At 38.1% G+C, this 20290-nt stretch overlaps 1 protein-coding gene across 1 annotated transcript in view; it reads right to left on the reverse strand.

Annotated features, from left to right (window-relative positions):
- The window catches only part of CFAP47 (cilia and flagella associated protein 47), a 7413452-nt gene that overhangs the window by 1372775 nt on the left and 6020387 nt on the right, over positions 1-20290 (reverse strand). Inside the window, exon 56 of the mRNA XM_044071840.1 lies at positions 3476-3571. Coding sequence (XP_043927775.1) covers positions 3476-3571 — 96 coding nt within the window. The remainder of the gene's footprint in view (positions 1-3475; positions 3572-20290) is intronic.

Below are 20290 nucleotides of genomic sequence, written 5' to 3' on the forward strand. Positions count from 1 at the left end.
CCTTGGGTTGTCTATGGAGGTGGGTTTGTCCTTTGAGCCTTGCCTAAAAAAAGGCACTATGGGGGTGGGGCAAGAGCCTTGGCCAGTATACGAAAGCCTAAGGGTGACAGGTGCAAGCCATCCCTTGTGAACGTGGCTTGTCGAGCATGTCATCCCAGGCTGACAGACACTGGATCCCCTTTGAATGACACCAATACTTTAGCCAATTGTTGAAACTGATCATTTTGTCTTTATACTGTGGCATCATTCTAGGTGAGGGCAAGATGCTACTCAAGGTCAGGGTCATACCAGCCTCTGCATGATCAGAGAGCTCCTCTATGTCTCTTTTCATGTAGTCCAGGGAGGTACATCTCAGGTCATTCACACCAGCATGGACAATGACGGAGTCATACTTGTACTTGCTTTGGAGTGACCCGAGTGCTTGCGTTATGTGGCGGATCCTGGCACCTGACAGGCAGCTTACAGTGACCTTCTCCTTGTTCAGTCTGGTGAGCGGGACATCAGTGTGTCGTACAATAGAGTCCCCTATAACAAGTGTATTCGGTGTGTTGTTTGGCCTTAAGGGCTGTGACTGTGAGGCACACTGATTTTGTGAGATATGTGATTTGTGGGTATTGTTGAGGGGTGGCTGTTGCTTGGATATCTGCTTAGGAGGTCTTTGCTGTTTAGGCAGATTTTTATTTAGAGCCTCCGAGTATGTTTTTGTGTGTTTATGTGTTGGGTATGCAGATGCAATAGGTCTGTGTGAGACTGGATTTGTGGTGCGGGTGGTTACCTTTTCCTCCTGACTGACTGTGCCAGTCTTGGGTTGAGAGAGCTCTGCCTCCAGTTTGGCTGTGTAGCTGCATCTCTCACATGTATTAGAGTTTGTTGGAAGGAGGATAGGGTTGTCTGTGTACATAAGGCAATTGTAACAAAGTTGACTTGAAGCTCAAGAGAAAAACTGGTTTCATTAAAATTAATTTAAGCAACACCAAAGCCATGAAATGGTTCCTTTCAAGTAAACTCAGCCCCATTAATCCATGCCTTCAAGAAAAACATGATGATTGCATGGGCACCTATAAGCTACAACATGTAATCTTGGGCTTTGGGTTCCAGAATAGTCAACTAACAATGAGATTGCTAAAAATACAACTATGGATTTATGAAAAACCTACTTTGTAAACAATTAAATTGTATTTCTAGTTACTTAACCAGTAACACTTTATGGTCAGGGCACATGTCACTATCTCTACCCATATCAAAGGATGTATAATGAGATACTATATTTGGTTTGCCTCTGTCAACTATAGTTGTCAATAATATACCACCTCTATGTTTCTTATGTCTTTTATTCAATATACTAATCACATTACAATGTTTTTTCTCCTCAGGCTGCTTTGCAGAAAATACCAGCACACTTCAAAAGATATTTGCCTGTTTTAAAAATAGATTAGATAAACCAAACCTCAAGCTTAACTCCAAAAAATAAAGCTATGCTCTTTTAGCCTGGAAGGATTTAGCCTGTTGACATTAAAAATATTAATCTTCTCAATAAGAACAGATCACTTGTTAAGTTAGTCAAACCTTTAAATTACATGGAGTTACATCTGACCCGGAAAGCACTATTGTGTAAGATGCACTTACACATGACAATAGATGTTCAGATTCTTCACAGCTGCAGTAATTGCTATTGATTGTGTCTTTCCCAGTTCTCAGCAACCAGTTATCTTTTGTTGAAATAATAGGCAACTGTAAGAAGTGCAAACATTACTGCATGCACTTACAGATGGGTAAACTGAAAGGACTTCCATTTTGAATTCATCATTCACTTTCATACAACTTATCCTTATTACCCTGTTAAGCTTATTCTTAAAGAACATGATAGGAAAGGTAGGTAGTTTGTTCCCTCTGACTGCAGCAATTTCAGATAAGCAGTGTTTGCTTTTCTTTGATGAACTTTCATCCTAGTGCTATAAGACTTCCATGACCATCCCATCTACCACAATCTCAAAATTTTGGAATAGTCTTCTCTCAACTTTTAGAAGCATTATTGCTTGAATTCTGATCACATGCTTAAGTTGTAGAGATACACTAGTAGAAGCCATGGGCTAATAGATTACTAAAAATATAAAATTCTTACTCAAGCAGACAGTCTTTAAAATAAATTCAGGGGGTAAGCCTTAATTGTTTGCTGAAGAAGGAACTTTTAGGGAGAATTGAGACAGAATCCCAATTCTCTAATTTTCAGTAACATACGGTGGACATGTTGAAGTGTGTATTAGAGATAACGAATGAATAAGGCTTTTCCACATGTGAATCTGAAGTGCAAAAACGTATTTCATCATTAAAAAAACTAAACCTGTCTGTAGAGAATGTTCAGGCAGTCAAGAGTCCGCAAGTTCTGAAATTAAAACAGCTATATAGGACAAAATGTAAAGTGCCCATTCAGAAGAAATCAATTATCACATTCACTTTACCTTCTTTGTTGTTCACTAGCATAGTGTTAGATGACTATGTATAGAGTGTTTTGGCATGGAACACAAAATTAAATTATTGCAAACAAGAAATGTCAAGAAAGCTACAAAAGAAAAATACATTTAAATTCTGAAGCCATGATTTCTGTGGTCCATGAGCTTCTTCTTCAAAATCATATTTAAATGACATCCATACAGCCAAGGGAAAATTTCACCCTGTTCTCATCTACAATCTGCAGCCTAGAACTCTGCAATGAGTACTCTAAAGAAGATGTATGGATTTTTCCTCACACCAGTGCACACTATGTACAAATCTATATTCAGGCATTTTTTCATATGTATTTATTTTAACAACATACAAACTTAAATGAGCAGCAACACAAAACTTACCACGCTATTTCACAGGCATTCCAACTTCATCCTTAATAGACACCGCTAACATCAATGCAATTTATTATGTATGATACTGCAGTCTGTAGCATTTATTGAATTCTTCTTTTTTTTTTTTGTTCCAGGATGTTGAACTTAAATCTACTTTTTGAATGTAATGATATTATTTGTGTTGAGATCTATCTAGCACTTTATCCATGGAATGTATTTTACTCTGTGTATCTAAGATATAGTTAGATTGACTTATTTATACTGTCTTAATATTTCTTCTAAAGTCTCAGCTATATGGGACAATAGGCTGTCATATATGCAAAGGTTGTGTGTATTTAATATGCCTATTTGTTTAAAAGCAAAAGAAAAAAATCATATTTCTTGCTGACAGGGGTTGGGAGGGTGGCCTAATGGTTAAGGTGTTTGCCTTACAAGCACAAGGTGCATCAGTTTGAGTCTCACAAGGGGTGATTGGCTAGGCTTGCAAGGGCAGTTAGCCTAGTACTAGCCTATGAACCTATGAGCTACAAGAACATGGCACATTTCTCAGTTTATTGCAAAATTTAGAAAATTTGTATTTTTACAGCAGATGTTTCACAAAATATTTCTGTAAAAGATGTTTGCAGTTGCTCTCATACCTTGCATCTTTTTTAGAGGCAGACAGAATGCAGACTCTTTATTGATTGACTGGCGTAAAACAGAAGCACTCAGTCGATGCATGGTCTGTTCCTGATCTATTGGGGAAAGAAAAGAAAAAAGAAACCATCATTATATTGAAGTAAACTATAGTGGAGGAGGAATTGAATTTTATATTACATATTCCACAGCAATTTTCTCTGTTTTTATTGTGTTTTTTGACTTTATACAAAAGACGAGAAGCTAATTTAATTATAACAACTGTTATCAGTAACTAAGTCAAGAGTTAGGAGGTCTAAAGAGAGGCTTACTCAACAATTTCATGAACTTACCATGAATGAAAGCACCAATACATAACAGGATTGATGTCTTAGCATTCTGTAATATTTGTATGTAAAATACTTACAAAAAGGGTACTCATCAGATTAATATTTTAAGAAGCAAAAATAAAATTCAGATTTGTAGCACAGAAGTTTAAGAGAACAGGAAACTCCATCCATGTAAGAGACATTTTAGGTGTATTTATTTTTAAATTTAGTTAGAAGAAAAGGAGCATAAATAAGAAACAAGAAGATTGAAAGCTAAACAAAAGAATTCTCAACATTTTAATAATTGTTTTTCAACATTTTAGATTCAACAAATGTTGCTTTTTTTGTTTGGACAAGCACACATTTTGAACAGTGTATGTTTTGAAGGATAGTAGCTTATTTAATTTTGTCCACATCTTTTTTCCATCCATTCCTGCTGACCATCAACCCCTTTCACATCATTCTTGAGACCATTCATTCTCCTTTACAAGGTATTCCCAACATTACGTGTCAGAGATAACTAGTCAGTCATTATTCAGGCAGCCATGGAGGTTTCATAGTTTCATAGTTTGGTACTAGGCTATCTGCCCTGGGGCTTTTATAAGCCTAGCCATAGTGATGTGGCTTTCGCCACCCCATGTAATGGTACAAAAGTGTACGGAATAGATTTAGAATACTGTGCCTCTGTCTAGTAGTGACACAGTGATGACCCCCTTACAGAATAGAATTAGTTTACTGTGCCTCTGTCTAGTAGTGACACAGAGATGACCCCTGGGGTAAACCTATGATCACCCATCCACTCGTCAAGATTTCTCTTGAAGAGATTCAGTGAGGGGCTCTGCCTAACATGAACTGGGATTCTGTTCCTGAGTATGGGAAGCCTCTGAGTTATGAATCTGTCCCTCCAGCATGTCCTATTCACATTTGTGCTGAGGTTCAAATCTTTAGCTCTCATGGTTCTGATGGATTTGGATTTTTTGAGGTGGAGCATGTCCATCAATTCCTGATTGGACATGGCCTTGTACATCAGGCACAGATCACCTCTGAGTAGGCGGTATGCTACTGAATAGAGTTGGAGTTTCTTTAGTCTGGCAGCATATGACATATGTTGGAGACCCTTGATCTTGGTGATGTACTTTTGGGGTCTCTCTAGCTGTTGCAAGTGCCGGGTGAGGTACATACCAAATGGGGCATTGTACTGAATCATGGGCCTGATAAGGGAGGAGTACAGGGACACAATGACCTCCTTTGATCTGGATGTGAATCCCTTCATGGTAAGGTGGGCAAGGTAGAAAGTCTTTCTAACCACTTTGGCAATGTGGGTGTCAAATGAGAGGTCACTATCGACTTGGGTCCCCAGGTCTCTGATTACTTTTTTCCGTACTCAGTGGATTACCGCCTATATGATAATTTGTGGGCACTTTGCTTTTCCCAAAGGGGATGACTATACATTTTTTGGCATTTAGTTTAAGGCCATGACTCCGGCACCAGTTGTCCGTTTCAGTGAGGCCTTTCTGTAGGATGTATGTGTCAGCTGGTGTATCGACTATGGCGCCTAGTTTGCAGTCATCTGCGAACTTTATCAGCCACAACCCTCCCATGTTTGCTTTCACATCTGAGAAATAAATGCCGAACAAGAGGGGTCCCAGGACAGAGCCCTGCGGGACACCACTTGTCACTGGCTTTGAGTCTGACATGGCTCCAGTGATTTTGACTTTATGGGTTCTATCCTTTAGCCAGTTTGCCACCCATCTTATGACATATGGATTTACATTTAAGCTGTTGAGCTTGTCTATGATGCCAGAGTGGGGTATTGTGTTGAAAGCTTTAGCCAAGTCCAGGTAGGCTGTATGGACTGCTTTGCCCTCATCAATGGCTCTAGTGATTGTTTTGAAAAAGTCAACCAGGTTTAAAAGGCAGGAACTGGGTGGGATCAAGTGTCTGTAAGTCCCCAATGTCTCTGTTTATTAGTTCCATACTGATTCTTTCCATAGCTTTGCAGACCAGGCTGGTTAAGCTTATGGGGCGGTAGTTACCAGGGTCAGTAGAGGTGCCTCCTTTGTGGAGTGGGACTACTGTTGCTGTACGCCAGTTTTTAGGTACATATCCTGTAGTAAGGCTAAGGTTAAATAGCATTTTTATGTGCGGGTTTAGCTCCTCTTGGAGTTCACATAGCACACAAACTGGGATACCGTCAGGTCCCATTGATGCTGTGATTTTAGCTTTGCTGAGGGCGGTTCTCACCTGGACATCTGCAATGACAGGGAGGTTACATTCTTCTTTTGGGGGTGAGGGAGGGGAGAAATTTGCACTGAACCTGTCTGCCAGAATGTTGGCAATATCTGTGGGTTCAGTGTATTTTTTGTCATTGTGAACTAACTCTGAACATATCTGAGGGTTTCCGCCCAGGTTTCTAACATAGCTGAAGAAGGCCTTGTGGTTATCTTTAGTGTCCATAGCGATTTTTCTCTCAAAGTTGGCCTTGGATGTTTTTATGAGAGAACGTAGCTTTCTACTAGTGCTGATCAGAGATGCCTTCTCTTTATGGGATTTTGCTCTGTCATGCAGTAGCTTCCTTCTTTTGTTATACAATTTGTTTATGGCTGGGGTCCACCAGACAGGACGCCTGCCCTTGGTGGAGAGGGTCTTGGTTTTATTTGGGATTGCATGATCCATGCATTCTTGGAGATGTCCATAGAAAGCATTTGTGAAAGATTCTGCATTGTGGGATGTGGTTTCCACTGTCCCAGTGGGCTTAAAGGATACCATCTCAGTTTTAAGAAGTGTAAAGTCGGCTTTGAGAAGTTTTTCACTGTAGTCTTTTGTGTTGGGGGTGGAGGTGGGATATGTATATCCAGGGTGATTAGTTTGTGGTCAGATCTCACTAGTGAAGGGTATACTTCCAGTGAGGAGCAATTTGTCCCCATGTTTGTGATGATCAGGTCTAGTATATTATCTCCCCTTGTGGGAGAGGTGACTAGCTGTTCCATTTCGTTTGCATTTATGAATTCCAGGAACCTTTAGGCTAGGGTGTAAGGGCTAGAATAAAGCACCCAGTCTATGTTAGGGTAGTTGAAGTCTCCCAATATGATGGTGTTTGGTGAGACATTCATATCCTCCAATGTCTTCAGGAAGGCTGAGTGGGGTTCCTGAGATTGGGAGGGTGGTCTGTAACATGCTACCAGTTGTATAGCAGTTTTGCCTATGGTTAGTTGCACCTGGATGGTCTCTGATGCTTCATGTGTTGCCACTAACCTGGAGGTGTGGGTGTCCTTGATGAATATGGACACTCCCCCTCCCTTTTTGGTTTGACCCGAGTTTTGGGGCCGAAAAGCATGATACGAGGTATAGCCTGGTAGCGCTGGGGTGCTCTCAGGAGCCTTGAACCAGGTTTCAGTTACTGCACAGACATCGATGTCCTCCATACTGCGGAGTGCTTCGAGAGCCTGTATCTTGAGATTTAGACTTCTGGCGTTGAGCCGCATTACCCTTAATTTTTTTCCATTTTTGTTTTCTAAGGAGGTGGGTTTGTCTTTTGAGCCTTGCCTAAAAAAGGCACTATGGGGGAGGCAAGAGCCTTAGCCAATATCCGGAAGCCCAGTGGTGAAAGATGCAAGCCGTCCCTTGCGAAGCAGCGTGGCTTGTCCAGCATGTCATCCCAAGCAGACAGACACTGGATCCCCCTAGAATGACACCAGTATTTGAGCCAATTATTAAAGCTGGTCATCTTGTCTTTGTATTGTGGCATCATTCTTGGTGAGGGCAAGATACTGCTCAGGGTCAGGGTCATACCAGCCTGGGCTACATAATCAGAGAGCTCCTCTATGTCTCTTTTCATGTAGTCCAGGGAAGTACGTCTCAGGTCATTCACGTCGGCATGGACAATGACGGAGTCATATTTGTACTTGCTTTGGGGTGACCTGAGTGTGTGTGTTATGTGGTGGATCCTAGCTCCCAATAAGCAGCTCACCGTTACCCACTCCTTGTTCAGCCTGGTAAGCGGAACGTCAGTGTGTCTGACTATAGAGTCACCTATTACTAGTGTATCAGGCATGGTGTTTGGCCTTACGGGCTGTGATTGTTTGACACACTGATTTATTGAAGTATGTGACGCATGTGTTATGTTTTGAGGTGGTGGATTTTTGGGTGTCTGCTTTGGGGGCCTCTGTTGTTTGGTAAGTTTTTTGTTAGAGTCTCCGAGTATGTCTTTGTGTTTTTATGTGTTTGATTTGCAGTTGTGGTAGTAGGTCTATGTGGGACTGGGTTTGGTGTGTGTGTGGTTACCTTCTCCTCCTGTCTGGTCTTGCCAGTCCTGAGTTGAGAGAGTTCAGCCTCCAGTTTGGCTATATAGTTGCATCTCTCACATGTATTTGTGTTTGTTGGGAGAAGGAGAGGGTTGTCTGTGTACATGAGACAATTGTAGCATTGTCTCAAGATTCCCAGATTAACCAGCTGAACCAGAGAGGATGCCAGCAATCTACCACTCAACATGCTAGAATATTATAAGGGAGTGCTGTGCCTTTAAGTGAGGTGGGCACTCACAGGGAAGGTAGGTGGATGTAGTGCTTACTTTAGTTAGCGAGTACTTACTTGGAAGAGAGGTTTTGAGAACAAGTGCTAGGCTTATAATAAAGTGATTAGACTAGATTATTATAAGAGTAGAGCTTTCTTAAGGGAAAATTTGAAGAGCAGACTTGGCGGAGCCAGAAAAATTTTAACCTTGTTTAACTGGCGCTGCGCTATGCGCACAACCGCGCAAAGCCGTGCAAACTCGTATTTTAAACAGGGAACTTCAAAAGAGCTAGAAATGGTCCAAAACAACCAATTACTACAAGCTCTTGTGCTGAGGTCACTCCATCAGGGACAGATAGGCTGCTCAATGCTCCCCACTCCCACTGGTGAGCAAAGAAACTTCCTTCTATCCAAGTAAGGCAATGGACACCACAGGAACTACACCACAGCCCAGAATACAGCAAAGCCTGTATACTGGTCTAAACTAGTCGAGGAGAGGCGGGAAAACAAGGATTTTTTTTGTTTTTTTGTTTTTCAGATAGAAAACACACAGAAATGCAGGAAACAGTGATAAATCAGTTACACAGGCTAGCACACTTTAGTGGGCAGCCTCAACAGTTAAATTAACAAACAAACAAACAACTTTCGACCAATTTTCGACTAAATGAAACTTTAAGTGCAGATAATATATAATGCAACAAACAGTTAAAAAAAACAGTTTAAGCTTGTTCAAGGTAAGCAAGAGAAGGTATTTCAGGTAAAAAACAGCAAAAAATACTTAAATCAGGAAAGTAGTCACTTTTCTCAGTTCTCTGCTGCTAGGACCACTCTGCAAGACTACGAGGAGCTGTTGCTGAATAGTATAACCAGAAAAAAATGCTCAGAGGCGGATTTTAAACAGGGAACTTCAAAAGAGCTAGAAATGGTCCAAAACAACCAATTACTACAAGCTCTTGTGCTGAGGTCACTCCTTCAGGGACAGATGGGCTGCTCAAGGCTCCCCACTCCCACTGGTGAGGAAAAAGAAACTTCCTTCTATCCAAGTAAGGCAATGGACACCACAGGAACTACACCACAGCCCAGAATACAGCAAAGCCTGTATACTGGTCTAAACTAGTCGAGGAGAGGTGGGGAAACAAGAATTTTTTTTTTTTTTTGGTTTTGAGATAGAAAGCACACAGAAATGCAGGAAACAGTAATAAATCAGTTACACAGGCTAGCACACTTTAGTGGGCAGCCTCACAGTTAAATTAACAAACAAACAAACAACTTTCGACCAATTTTTGACTAAATGAAACTTTAAGTGCAGATAATATATAATGCAACAAACAGTTAAAAAAACAGTTTAAGCTTGTTCAAGGTAAGCAAGAGAAGGTATTTCAGGTAAAAAACAGCAAAAAAATACTTAAATCAGGAAAGTAGTCGCTTTTCTCAGTTTTCTACTGCTAGGACCACGAGGAGCTGTTGCTGAGTAGTATAGCCAGAAAAAAACGCTCAGAGGTGGATTTTAAACAGGGAACTTCAAAAGAGCTAGAAATGGTCCAAAACAACCAATTACTACAAGCTCTTGTGCTGAGGTCACTCCTTCAGGGACAGATAGGCTGCTCAAGACTCCCCACTCCCACTGGTGAGCAAAGAAACTTCCTTCTATCCAAGTAAGGCAATGGACACCACAGGAACTACACCACAGCCCAGAATACAGCAAAGCCTGTATACTGGTCTAAACTAGTCGAGGAGAGGCAGGAAAACAAGGATTTTTTTGTTTTTGAGATAGAAAGCACACAGAAATGCAGGAAACAGTAATAAATCAGTTACACAGGCTAGCACACTTTAGTGGACAGCCTCAACAGTTAAATTAACAAACAAACAAACAACTTTCGACCAATTTTCGACTAAATGAAACTTTAAGTGCAGATAATATATAATGCAACAAACAGTTAAAAAAACAGTTTAAGCTTGTTCAAGGTAAGCACGAGAAGGTATTTCAGGTAAAAAACAGCAAAAAATACTTAAATCAGGAAAGTAATCGCTTTTCTCAGTTCTCTGCTGCTAGGACCACTCTGCAAGACTACGAGGAGCTGCTGCTGAGTAGTATAGCCAGAAAAAAATGCTCAGAGGCGGATTTTAAACAGGGAATTTCAAAAGAGCTAGAAATGGTCCAAAACAACCAATTACTACAAGCTCTTGTGCTGAGGTCTCTCCTTCAGGGACAGATGGGCTGCTCAAGGCTCCCCACTCCCACTGGTGAGCAAAGAAACTTCCTTCTATCCAAGTAAGGCAATGGACACCACAGGAACTACACCACAGCCCAGAATACAGCAAAGCCTGTATACTGGTCTACACTAGTCGAGGAGAGGTGGGGAAACAAGAATTTTTTTTTGTTTTTTTTTTTGTTTTTGAGATAGAAAGCACACAGAAATGCAGGAAACAGTAATAAATCAGTTACACAGGCTAGCATACTTTAGTGGGCAGCCTCAACAGTTAAATTAACAAACAAACAGACAACTTTCGACCAATTTTCGACTAAATGAAACTTTAAGTGCAGATAATATATAATGCAACAAACAGTTAAAAAAACAGTTTAAGCTTGTTCAAGCTAAGCAAGAGAAGGTATTTCAGGTAAAAAACAGCAAAAAATACTTAAATCAGGAAAGTAGTCACTTTTCTCAGTTCTCTGCTGCTAGGACCACTCTGCAGGACCACAAGGAGCTGTTGCCTTCATCTATAGATGTAAGATATGAGGGCATTTCTAATGGCTCTAACCCTACCCTGGGTGGCTTATGTGGACACTCACATCACTGTAAGGGTCTACTACACCATTGCTGTGCATGTACATGCTTTCACACACATGCTAGTGAGGGGTACCATCACTGACTTGGTAGGACCAAGACCACATTCCCTGTTCCCTTGCTGCTACATCATTTACAATTTTCCACTTTTTGGCAGCAGTTCAGTAGACTGGGCCTACCCCCATATCCCAAGAATGGGCAAGACAGTTTTGGCTACTCTCTCCTATCCTCTCCCAGACAGCTATTTCATCACCTGATATATTGTGTAAACATGGGTCTTCTGGGTCATAGACTCGGCTTTATCCCTCTGTGACACAGCTTTAGTTAACCTAATTTCATGAATTACTTCCTTGAAGCTAGTTTGATATAAAAATACTAGGCAGATCAACATTTACTCCATTAAGTATAAATATAATCCATGTCAATTTTTTTTTTTTTTTTTGTAAATGTCATATTTCAGGTAATGTTAATGGCTTTTTATAGATTGGCTCATATATAAAATAAGGGCATATATTGACTGGACTGCATATGAAAGCAGACATATGTTCCACTTCTTTCAGTGATCTCTCTCTCTCTCTACAGAATGGACCTGAGGCCAGCAATAACAAAAGGAAGATCTTTAGCTGCACCACAAAAAAATTATCACTATGGGCTGCAGAAGCAACTATGAATTTCATTTCTCTGACAAGGTTCTAGCTACATGCTTTACAGTACTTAGTATCTCAGGTCTGTATAATCATTACATTCACTGTTGAATGTGCTATCTTCATTAAAGAAAATCTTAGTTGCAAGCATGTCTACTTCTGTATATATATTTCTTCATGTACCAAGTAAAGATGTGTTTAGGTACATCTAAGAGGAAAAGTAGAAGTCAAGAAAAACATCTCCACTCAAGGTAGAACTAATGTGGGCAGTTGGACATCTGGCCTGTGCTTCATTTGCCCTAAGTGGGACAAGCCATATGTCAGCCAGTACAAGTTATTTGTTTCTACTTTATTACCAAAATATAGATTCACTGTTTTGCAATTGCTCATACAATATTAAGCCATGCAATGATTCTAACAAAATTCTAAAGTGTTTTTTTCTTGAATTATTAAGATACTTGCCTTTTTTCTGGTATATTTGAAGGGAATAATTGCCTTATTCAGGATTGTTCAATGAAAAAGGAACAAGTAGTAATTCTTCCTACCTCTGTGCACACAGACATGCATAGAAAGCTGTTTCACCTACATTCTCCATTTGGATGGAACCCAATGTACCTATATGAATAGTTCTAAGCAATACTATAACTGTTCCTACATAAACTAACTCTCAGATAATATACTGGGCTTCTACTCTGACTCATCAAGTTATACCTCGGTGAAGGATCAACTTACTGAGCATGATTGCTTCATAAATTACCCAAGACAACAAAGGATTTCAAACCGATAAAATTTAATTGTGTTCTGTCTTAGCGCCTCGGCCACTACAGCCTTCAAAGAGTACAAATTTAATAAAGACACACTCCCATATATATACATCAAACAATCATTCAATTAAATACAATAAAAAATCAATTAACTAATACTCTAACATAGAATTATTTCTGATGTACCTCATGTAGCTTATAGGAGGGGACAGAATTTGGGAGACAAATTCAATTATTAAATTAGTTAAAGCATATTATATTGCTCTATTGATGAGGCCCCCCTTTCCTTTATTAACTTGTGGTACTATACCATGCAATAATTGTAATGTTTGTTCTTTTATTAAATTAAGTTTTCCTAGGATTAATGGAAAAATGTTCAAACCACATAGTTGTTTTACATGCCATACAGTAGGTGTGATTTGTTGATAGCTTTGAAAAATGTATTTATCGTGAAACTCTTTGTCATTTTAATCTCTTGGGTTTAATTAGATATACAGAATTGAACATTGCCCCTCGAGGCTTAACAGCTTTTAAAAGTCCAGCCACTCCATTTGATTCAACGGACAGTACTGATTTAGTATTTAAAGATTGCTGGTTGGCTGCAGCACATACTTGTGCTATGGAATGGGTTAATATTCTTGTGGAAAGGGAACAGTTACTTCATGCAAAGTTGAAGAATGAATTTAACGTGATGCATATGCAATTGTTGAACCAAGTGGGTGATTCCAAAGTTAGTGACATCTTTAAAAATTTTAAAGATAAGTTGAGCAAGTTTGAAATGGATGTAGCTAGTCTATATATACTAACTATATACTAACATCAGACATGGGGATGGAGTGCAAGCCTTGCATTACTTTCTTGAGGATAGCCCAACTTCACATTACATCATTGATTTAACTCATTTTTGCCTATTACATAACTATTTTAGTTTTAATGAGGTTATTTATCATCAATTAAGAGGTACGGCCATGGGGACACCATTTGCCCCCATGTATGCCAACCTCTTTATGGCTAAATTTGAGTTGGATTATATATATATATACTAATGCATTTGTACAACAACATGTTTTATTTTATTTCCGATACATTGATGATTTGATTTTAATATGTAATGGAGAATGAAATGAAGTACCAGTATTTTTTTGGAAATAAATGATAATGTATATAATATAAAATTTGATGGTTTGCAATGTGGAACAGATGTTAAATTTTTGGACATCCATTTATCAGGAATGAAGGATGGCTATATTGCTACTACAGTCCATCAGAAGTTTGTAGATGGCAATCAGTACTTGTTTGGGACTGGTTGTCATCCGACCCATACACTGAAGTTGTTGCCCTATGGTGAGATGATTAGTTTGTCCAGGATTTATAATGATAATTTGGATTTAGAGAAACAAATTAATCAATCGTTATTTATGTTTTTACGGAGAGGTTATAATGAAAATTTAATTTGTGAATCTATTGATAAATTAATACAATTTAATCTGAATAAAGATGGCATTAATAGCAGAAGTAGAATTATAAATGTTAACAATATTAATTCTAGGGCTAAAATAGCAAAGAAGGTTAAAAAACAAAAAATATTTTTTGTTACAACTTTTAATTTATTAAGTAGTAAGATTTGGGAACTAATGAAGCACTACTGGAAATTTTTACAAAGAGATGAATTCTTACATAGAATTATTTCTGATGTACCTCATGTAGCTTATAGAAGGGGACATAATTTGGGGACAAATTAGTTAAAGCATATTATATTGCTCCAGTGATGAGGCCCCCCTTTCCTTTATTAACATGTGGTACTATACCATGCAATAATTGTAATGTTTGTTCTTTTATTAATTAAGTTCTCCTAGGATTAATGGAAAAATGTTCAAACCACAGAGTTGTTTTAGATGCCATACAGTAGGTGTGATTTATTGTCTTAAGTGTCCCTGCAACCTTTTCTATATTGGGGAAACTAAGAGGAAATTTAGAATTAGGTTGCAGGAACACATTAGGGACATTAAGAGGGGGATGCTGGAGAGTTCCATAGCATCCAATTTTAAAGAAAAACATAATAGAGATGCTAATTTATTGCAAGCCACTATTTTAGAACATGTATTTATTAAGAATTTGTATTGAAATTTAATACATTGTCACCGATGGGTTTGAACAGAGAAGTTAATTGGAGAAGCTTACTTTAAGTTCTTAGAGTATTAGTTAATTGATTTTTTATTGAATTTAATTGAATGACTGTTTGATGTATATATATATATATATATATATATATATATATATATATATATATATATATATGGGAGTGTGTCTTTATTAAATTTGTACTCTTTGAAGGCTGTAGTGGCCGAGGCACTAAGACAGAACACAATTAAATGTTATCGGTTTGGAATCCTTTGTCGTCTTGTGGACTATTTACTGGTTGCCTTACCAGGTTTTTGTTTGCTGTTTGCTGTGATTTTTGCTGCTTCATAAATTAACCTGAAAAAATGAATTAAGTTTAAGAGCTTTTTGCAAGGAGTAAGCTCTCCTATATATTTGTAGATATATATCAGTGAGTGTGTGTGTGTGTGTGTGTGTGTGTGTGTGTGTGTGTGTGTGTGTGTGTGTGTGTGTGTATTTTTATTACCAAATATATATAGACAGACATTTGATAGCATGTCAGGATCTTATCCCTTCCAAACAACAAGTACACACCATCTTGTCTAAACACGTGTGCCCCAAATTAGGCTCAGATGCTCTACTCATTTCCATTTTTTAAAAAGGGAGATTACCCCCAAAAAATCTTTTCATTCACAGTGACCTGACTCTCCTTTCTATATGTCATTTGTGAAAAATACATCCTAACACCTATACAACCTATGCAATCTAAGAGGGCTGTAAGTTCACTACTAACATTCAGAGTCTTGTTGATGAGACCATTTGTACAAACATGAATAAAAACAGATCCATTCTAAGGCCTTTCCCACATCCTCTATTTTTGTTCCTGGCAAGCATGACACTATAATGCTCATTATCGTCTCTGCAAATGTAAGTATCAGTTCCTCTAATAACTGATTCTCCAATTACAAAAATATCTTTTCTGACCAGATGTGAAGAATCTCAGACTTCTAATTCAGTAATATCTGCTCTATCAGTTGTTAGAAAGGCATGATCTTCACCAGCATTAACTTATTAATCCCACTGTTTTCATTGCTTATTACATTGCAAGCATACAATTCTTATCCAGCTGCCTTTGTACATCTACAGTTTGAGCCATGTTACCAACTTCTATCTTTTTTTTAACAGTAATGTCCTTCCACATTCAGTTTTGATTTCTTTCTTTTCACCTGCTCCTTCCCTCTTTTATCTACCTTCCCTTTTGGAAAGATGATGCTTTTTTCTGTAGACTGATGGGTTTGTGGTAGAAAAATGTTATCATTCCCCGTAATCTGTGTATTACATCACAAACCAGTGTCTTTTTTATTATGTATTCTCTTTGCTTTACAGACATTATTCAGTTTATTTTGTTTCCTTATTTGTTGTGAATTTATTCCCTTCTTTCTTTTATTATTTCATTTTCTTCTATATTGTCTGAATCCTCAGATCACTGGATACTTGTATCCAGAATTCCAAAGTTGTCAGTGGTATTACCTTGATCAATAAAGTCTGAGTGATCTTTACTGACAATAGACACTTTCTTTCTAAATGTGTTTGATTTGCTCTTTGCCCAATATTATTTATCCTATGTCTAATATTATTTATCTTAGCAGTCCAGTTATGAATATATGTAACAACAGTTGTCCAAGCTGTGACAATTGCACAAGTGCAATCATCATCAGTAATTATCGATTTACTACTAATGACTGGAAGCAAATCATCCAGCATTGTCATGCGGTTATTTATCATAAAACTTTGCTCTATATCTGGACTACTTTGTGTCTGAAAGATAGCATTTCTTATAATTTTATATCTGCATAAAATCTTTATTTACAGTTTTTAGTAGGGCATATAACTATTGCATGATAACTATAGGAATCAATCAGAGGAGGTTAGAAAGGATTGGAAAGAGAAACTGGATATGCAATTCATGAAGAAACAATGGTTGGATATATGTATGGCTCCCAAATCTGCAACAAAGTTTAGAAGATTTAGGATCTTTGCTTGGAAATGTTTGCATAGGTATGTTTACATCTCAAGCTGATTTCAAAGATTTTTTTTTTCAGTAGACTGCAAATGTTGGAAATGGGATGGGGAAGAAAGACATAATTGGGAACATATTTTTTTTTTGGGATTGGGCAGATTTTAAAAATGCCCTGCAGATTACTGTGTCAGAAATATGGGTTATCAAACTGGTGTAACTATGAAAATGAGTTTTTTGAGCTGTGATACAGAATCAGAATTGGCTAGACATACTAAGCCCTTCCTGAGTTTAATTCTGGTGGCTGCCAAAAACCAATTACTAAAAATGGAAATAAAAGTCTAAACCAATTGTACTAGAAGCAGTGAATACAGTTACAGAGATAAAAGAACTGGAAGTGGGATACTTAGAAAAGGCTATGATCAAATTACATAGAAAAAATGGGAATAGTGGAAACAATACATATAGAATAATGTTTTGGTGGAAGAATGAGGTTTAAGGGAAGGCAGGAATTAAATGAGATATAATGTTTGATTGACAATGATTGAACAGAAGATTATATGTGATGTATAATGTTTGCAACTGAAAATGTCAATATGGTTTGTTTTAATTTATATAAATGTATGATTACCTGTGCCATAAGTGATAATTCAATAAAGATGTTTCTTGTTTAACAAAAATCTCTGTTTACAGTTTTATGTATATTAAAGGCAATCTCTGTAGTTTTTTTACAGATTTCTTATTGCTTTATTGGAAGTGTTTTTTTATATAATTCTTGTTTGTTCTTGCAGAGTTTTATGTGCCTCTGTGCCTAGTTGTAGCTTGTATAGATTTCAGCCTTGCTTGCATCTTAATATTGCATGGCATATTAATCTATAAGTCACTGTATTTAACTGTGATTGAAAATATGTGTAAAAGTAAATATTTATAGAACACACTGCCTTACTGACATTTGGGTAGTAGTGCCCTCCTACCCTCCCCCAGAAGGCTGTCAAAGCTCAGAATTCCTCCCACTGCTGTCTGTGAGGGTGAATAACCAATCATCTGCTAGGACCCAGCCTTTTCCACTCAGAGACAAGACCATTTCAGTATTCCATGGTGCAACAGGTAGAGCAAATGAAACACAAGCATTGCAAACACCTACTGTTCCATACCAAGAAACCACACACACACACACACACACACACACACACACACACACACACACACACACACACACACACACACACACACACACACCTAAAAAGGTTGCTGAACTACACTCAGTGGCACTTCCCACAACCAAGTAGATAAACCCAACAAAAATGGGGTAGTGGAAGGGTACCGCCAGTAAGGCAGTGTGTTATACAAACATCTACTGTTAAAGGTAAGTAGAACTTATTCAACTGTATTAGGAGGAGGAAGGATAAGGGTCCAGGACTTTTTGGGGAATGATCATTCATGAAGTGTACACTGGATCTAGAAATGCATCCAGTTTGTAGTGTTTCATGAAGTTACAGATGGGAGACCAAGTTGCTGCCTCTAGAATACTTCTAAAGTCCACTCCTTTCCAAAATGTCACTGATGAGGAAAAGGCCCTGGTGAAAAGTGCCTTTACCTTTCCTGGATTCACCTCATCACAATGGGTACAACAAAAAATAATAATATCAGAGGGAAACTCACATGCAAAGAATTGCTTAGAGATAAGTTGATCTTTCTTTGCCCAAGAAAAGGTGATAGAAAGCCTTTCAGCCATCCTAAAGGGCTTTGTTCTGTCAAGGTAGTACCTGAGTTGCCTACACATCCAAGGTATAAAGTAATGTCTATACCTTATACTTAGGTTCCAGAAAGAATACAGGAAGAATAATAGACTGATAGAAAGTGAAGACTAAAGCTACTTTCAGTCTGAAAAGAGGATACATGTGTAACATAACCCTATCCCTGAGGAAAATCAGGTAAGGTTATCCTACCATGAAAGACTGCAGCTCAGAAAATCATCTTGCAGTTGTCAGAGCAATAAACAAAACACTTTTCCACATTAAGAACGTAAGATCAGTGCGAGTTGTTGGTTGAAAATGTGAAACAATAAAATTTTCAAGAATATAGCTGAGATCCCACGAAGGAAGAATTTTCTTGGGAGGAAACAAGCCTCATGCACAATACTCCTTTCATGAGCTGTTTAAATAAAAAGGAAGGAAGAAAGAAAGAAAGATGGGGAATCCATTGGCAGATAAGCAGAGATGGCCACTAAATGCACCTTAAGTGACACATATGCTAAGCCATCATGAAGTAGCTCAAACAAATATATCAAGACCAGAGGGATATTAACCACAGTGGGCCTTCTGTTTCCATTTAGACACCACTTACAGAACCCCATTCATTTGTAAATATATGATTTTCTAATAGCATGATTTCTGACCACCTTTACTACCTGCTGCACATCATCAAGAATCAACTGTCTAAATGGAGTCAAGATAGAATCATCCTGGCTGTCAACAGAAGTTTCTCCAAACTGAGGTGCACAAGTCAACCCTGAGACTGTGTGAACTGGTCCATTGTATGAGAAAGTCTGTGGTAATTGCCTTTGGTCAATACTATAAACAGGGAGAACCAAGATTACCTGGGCCAATAGGGGATCACCACAATGATTTTTGGCATTCTTCTTTGAACTTTCAGAAGTACCTTATGAATCAGTGGAGAGGGTGGAAATGTATACAGGAACGATTGTTGAATGCTTACCTTAAAACTCATGCTGCATAATTTTATTAACTGATTTAGGAAAACTTTCACATTCCTTTGTTTCCTTGTGAAAGCTGATAGATTACAATTTTCAAATTGTATTATTTCCTATATGTAGTCTAAAATGATTGCAAAAGATTCCTGAAGCAAAATTATTTTTAATAATCAAACAGGATATATATGTGTCTCAGCATAGTTAAACTGCAAACTGATATGTGCCATGTTTTTACTATTGACCTTAACTGCAAAATCTAATTTTAAGTCTCCAGAAAACACAGTTGTCTAAAAACTCACTATAATCATAGATAATTGATGTGTCCCTGAATTGGTCCTTTGCTTTGCTATCCAATAATGCCATAAACACATTTCTGCCATCTCAGCTAGGCTTTACTGAGTATTTATTAACAAACTTGTCACAACTAATTTCCACCTGCATTCAAAGATTTTCGTCTCTATTCAATCCCAAGATCTGTTTCACAGCTTTTTCATAATATTGAATTAGGTAAATCGATATTGTAGGCACTATTCAACACTGATATCAAGGCTTAGTTTCTTCCTTATTAACTAGCCAGATACATGATGCCAGTGGTATGTGACAAGCAGTTAGGCTATTCCCCAGTTTGGTTTCTATAGCAATTGTCATGCCCCAGTAACTTATACTTCTCCTAATTAGCTACACTTCATGTCCTTTGCAAACTCTTTTACTCCAATTCCATCTCTTCATTCCAGCAATGGGGGTATCAGCCTTCTTTCACCCATCAGGTTGTAGTCTTCAAACACAGCTTATTCTCCTGTGGGGGACTTTGATGGCATAGATGCAGCTTGAGATAGGTAGAATGGAATTGTACCATTCTTATTCCTCATCCCACTCTCTCTCTCTCTTTCTCTAGCTCTCATTTTTCAATATCAAATACAAGCTAAAGAGGTCTAACAGATATTGTTCAGGTGAACTCCATATTCTCTGT

The sequence above is a fragment of the Protopterus annectens genome, chromosome 5.part0 (genome assembly GCF_019279795.1).
Source record: "Protopterus annectens isolate FY-2018-M chromosome 5.part0, PAN1.0, whole genome shotgun sequence".
Classification (NCBI taxonomy): Eukaryota; Metazoa; Chordata; order Ceratodontiformes; family Protopteridae; genus Protopterus; species Protopterus annectens.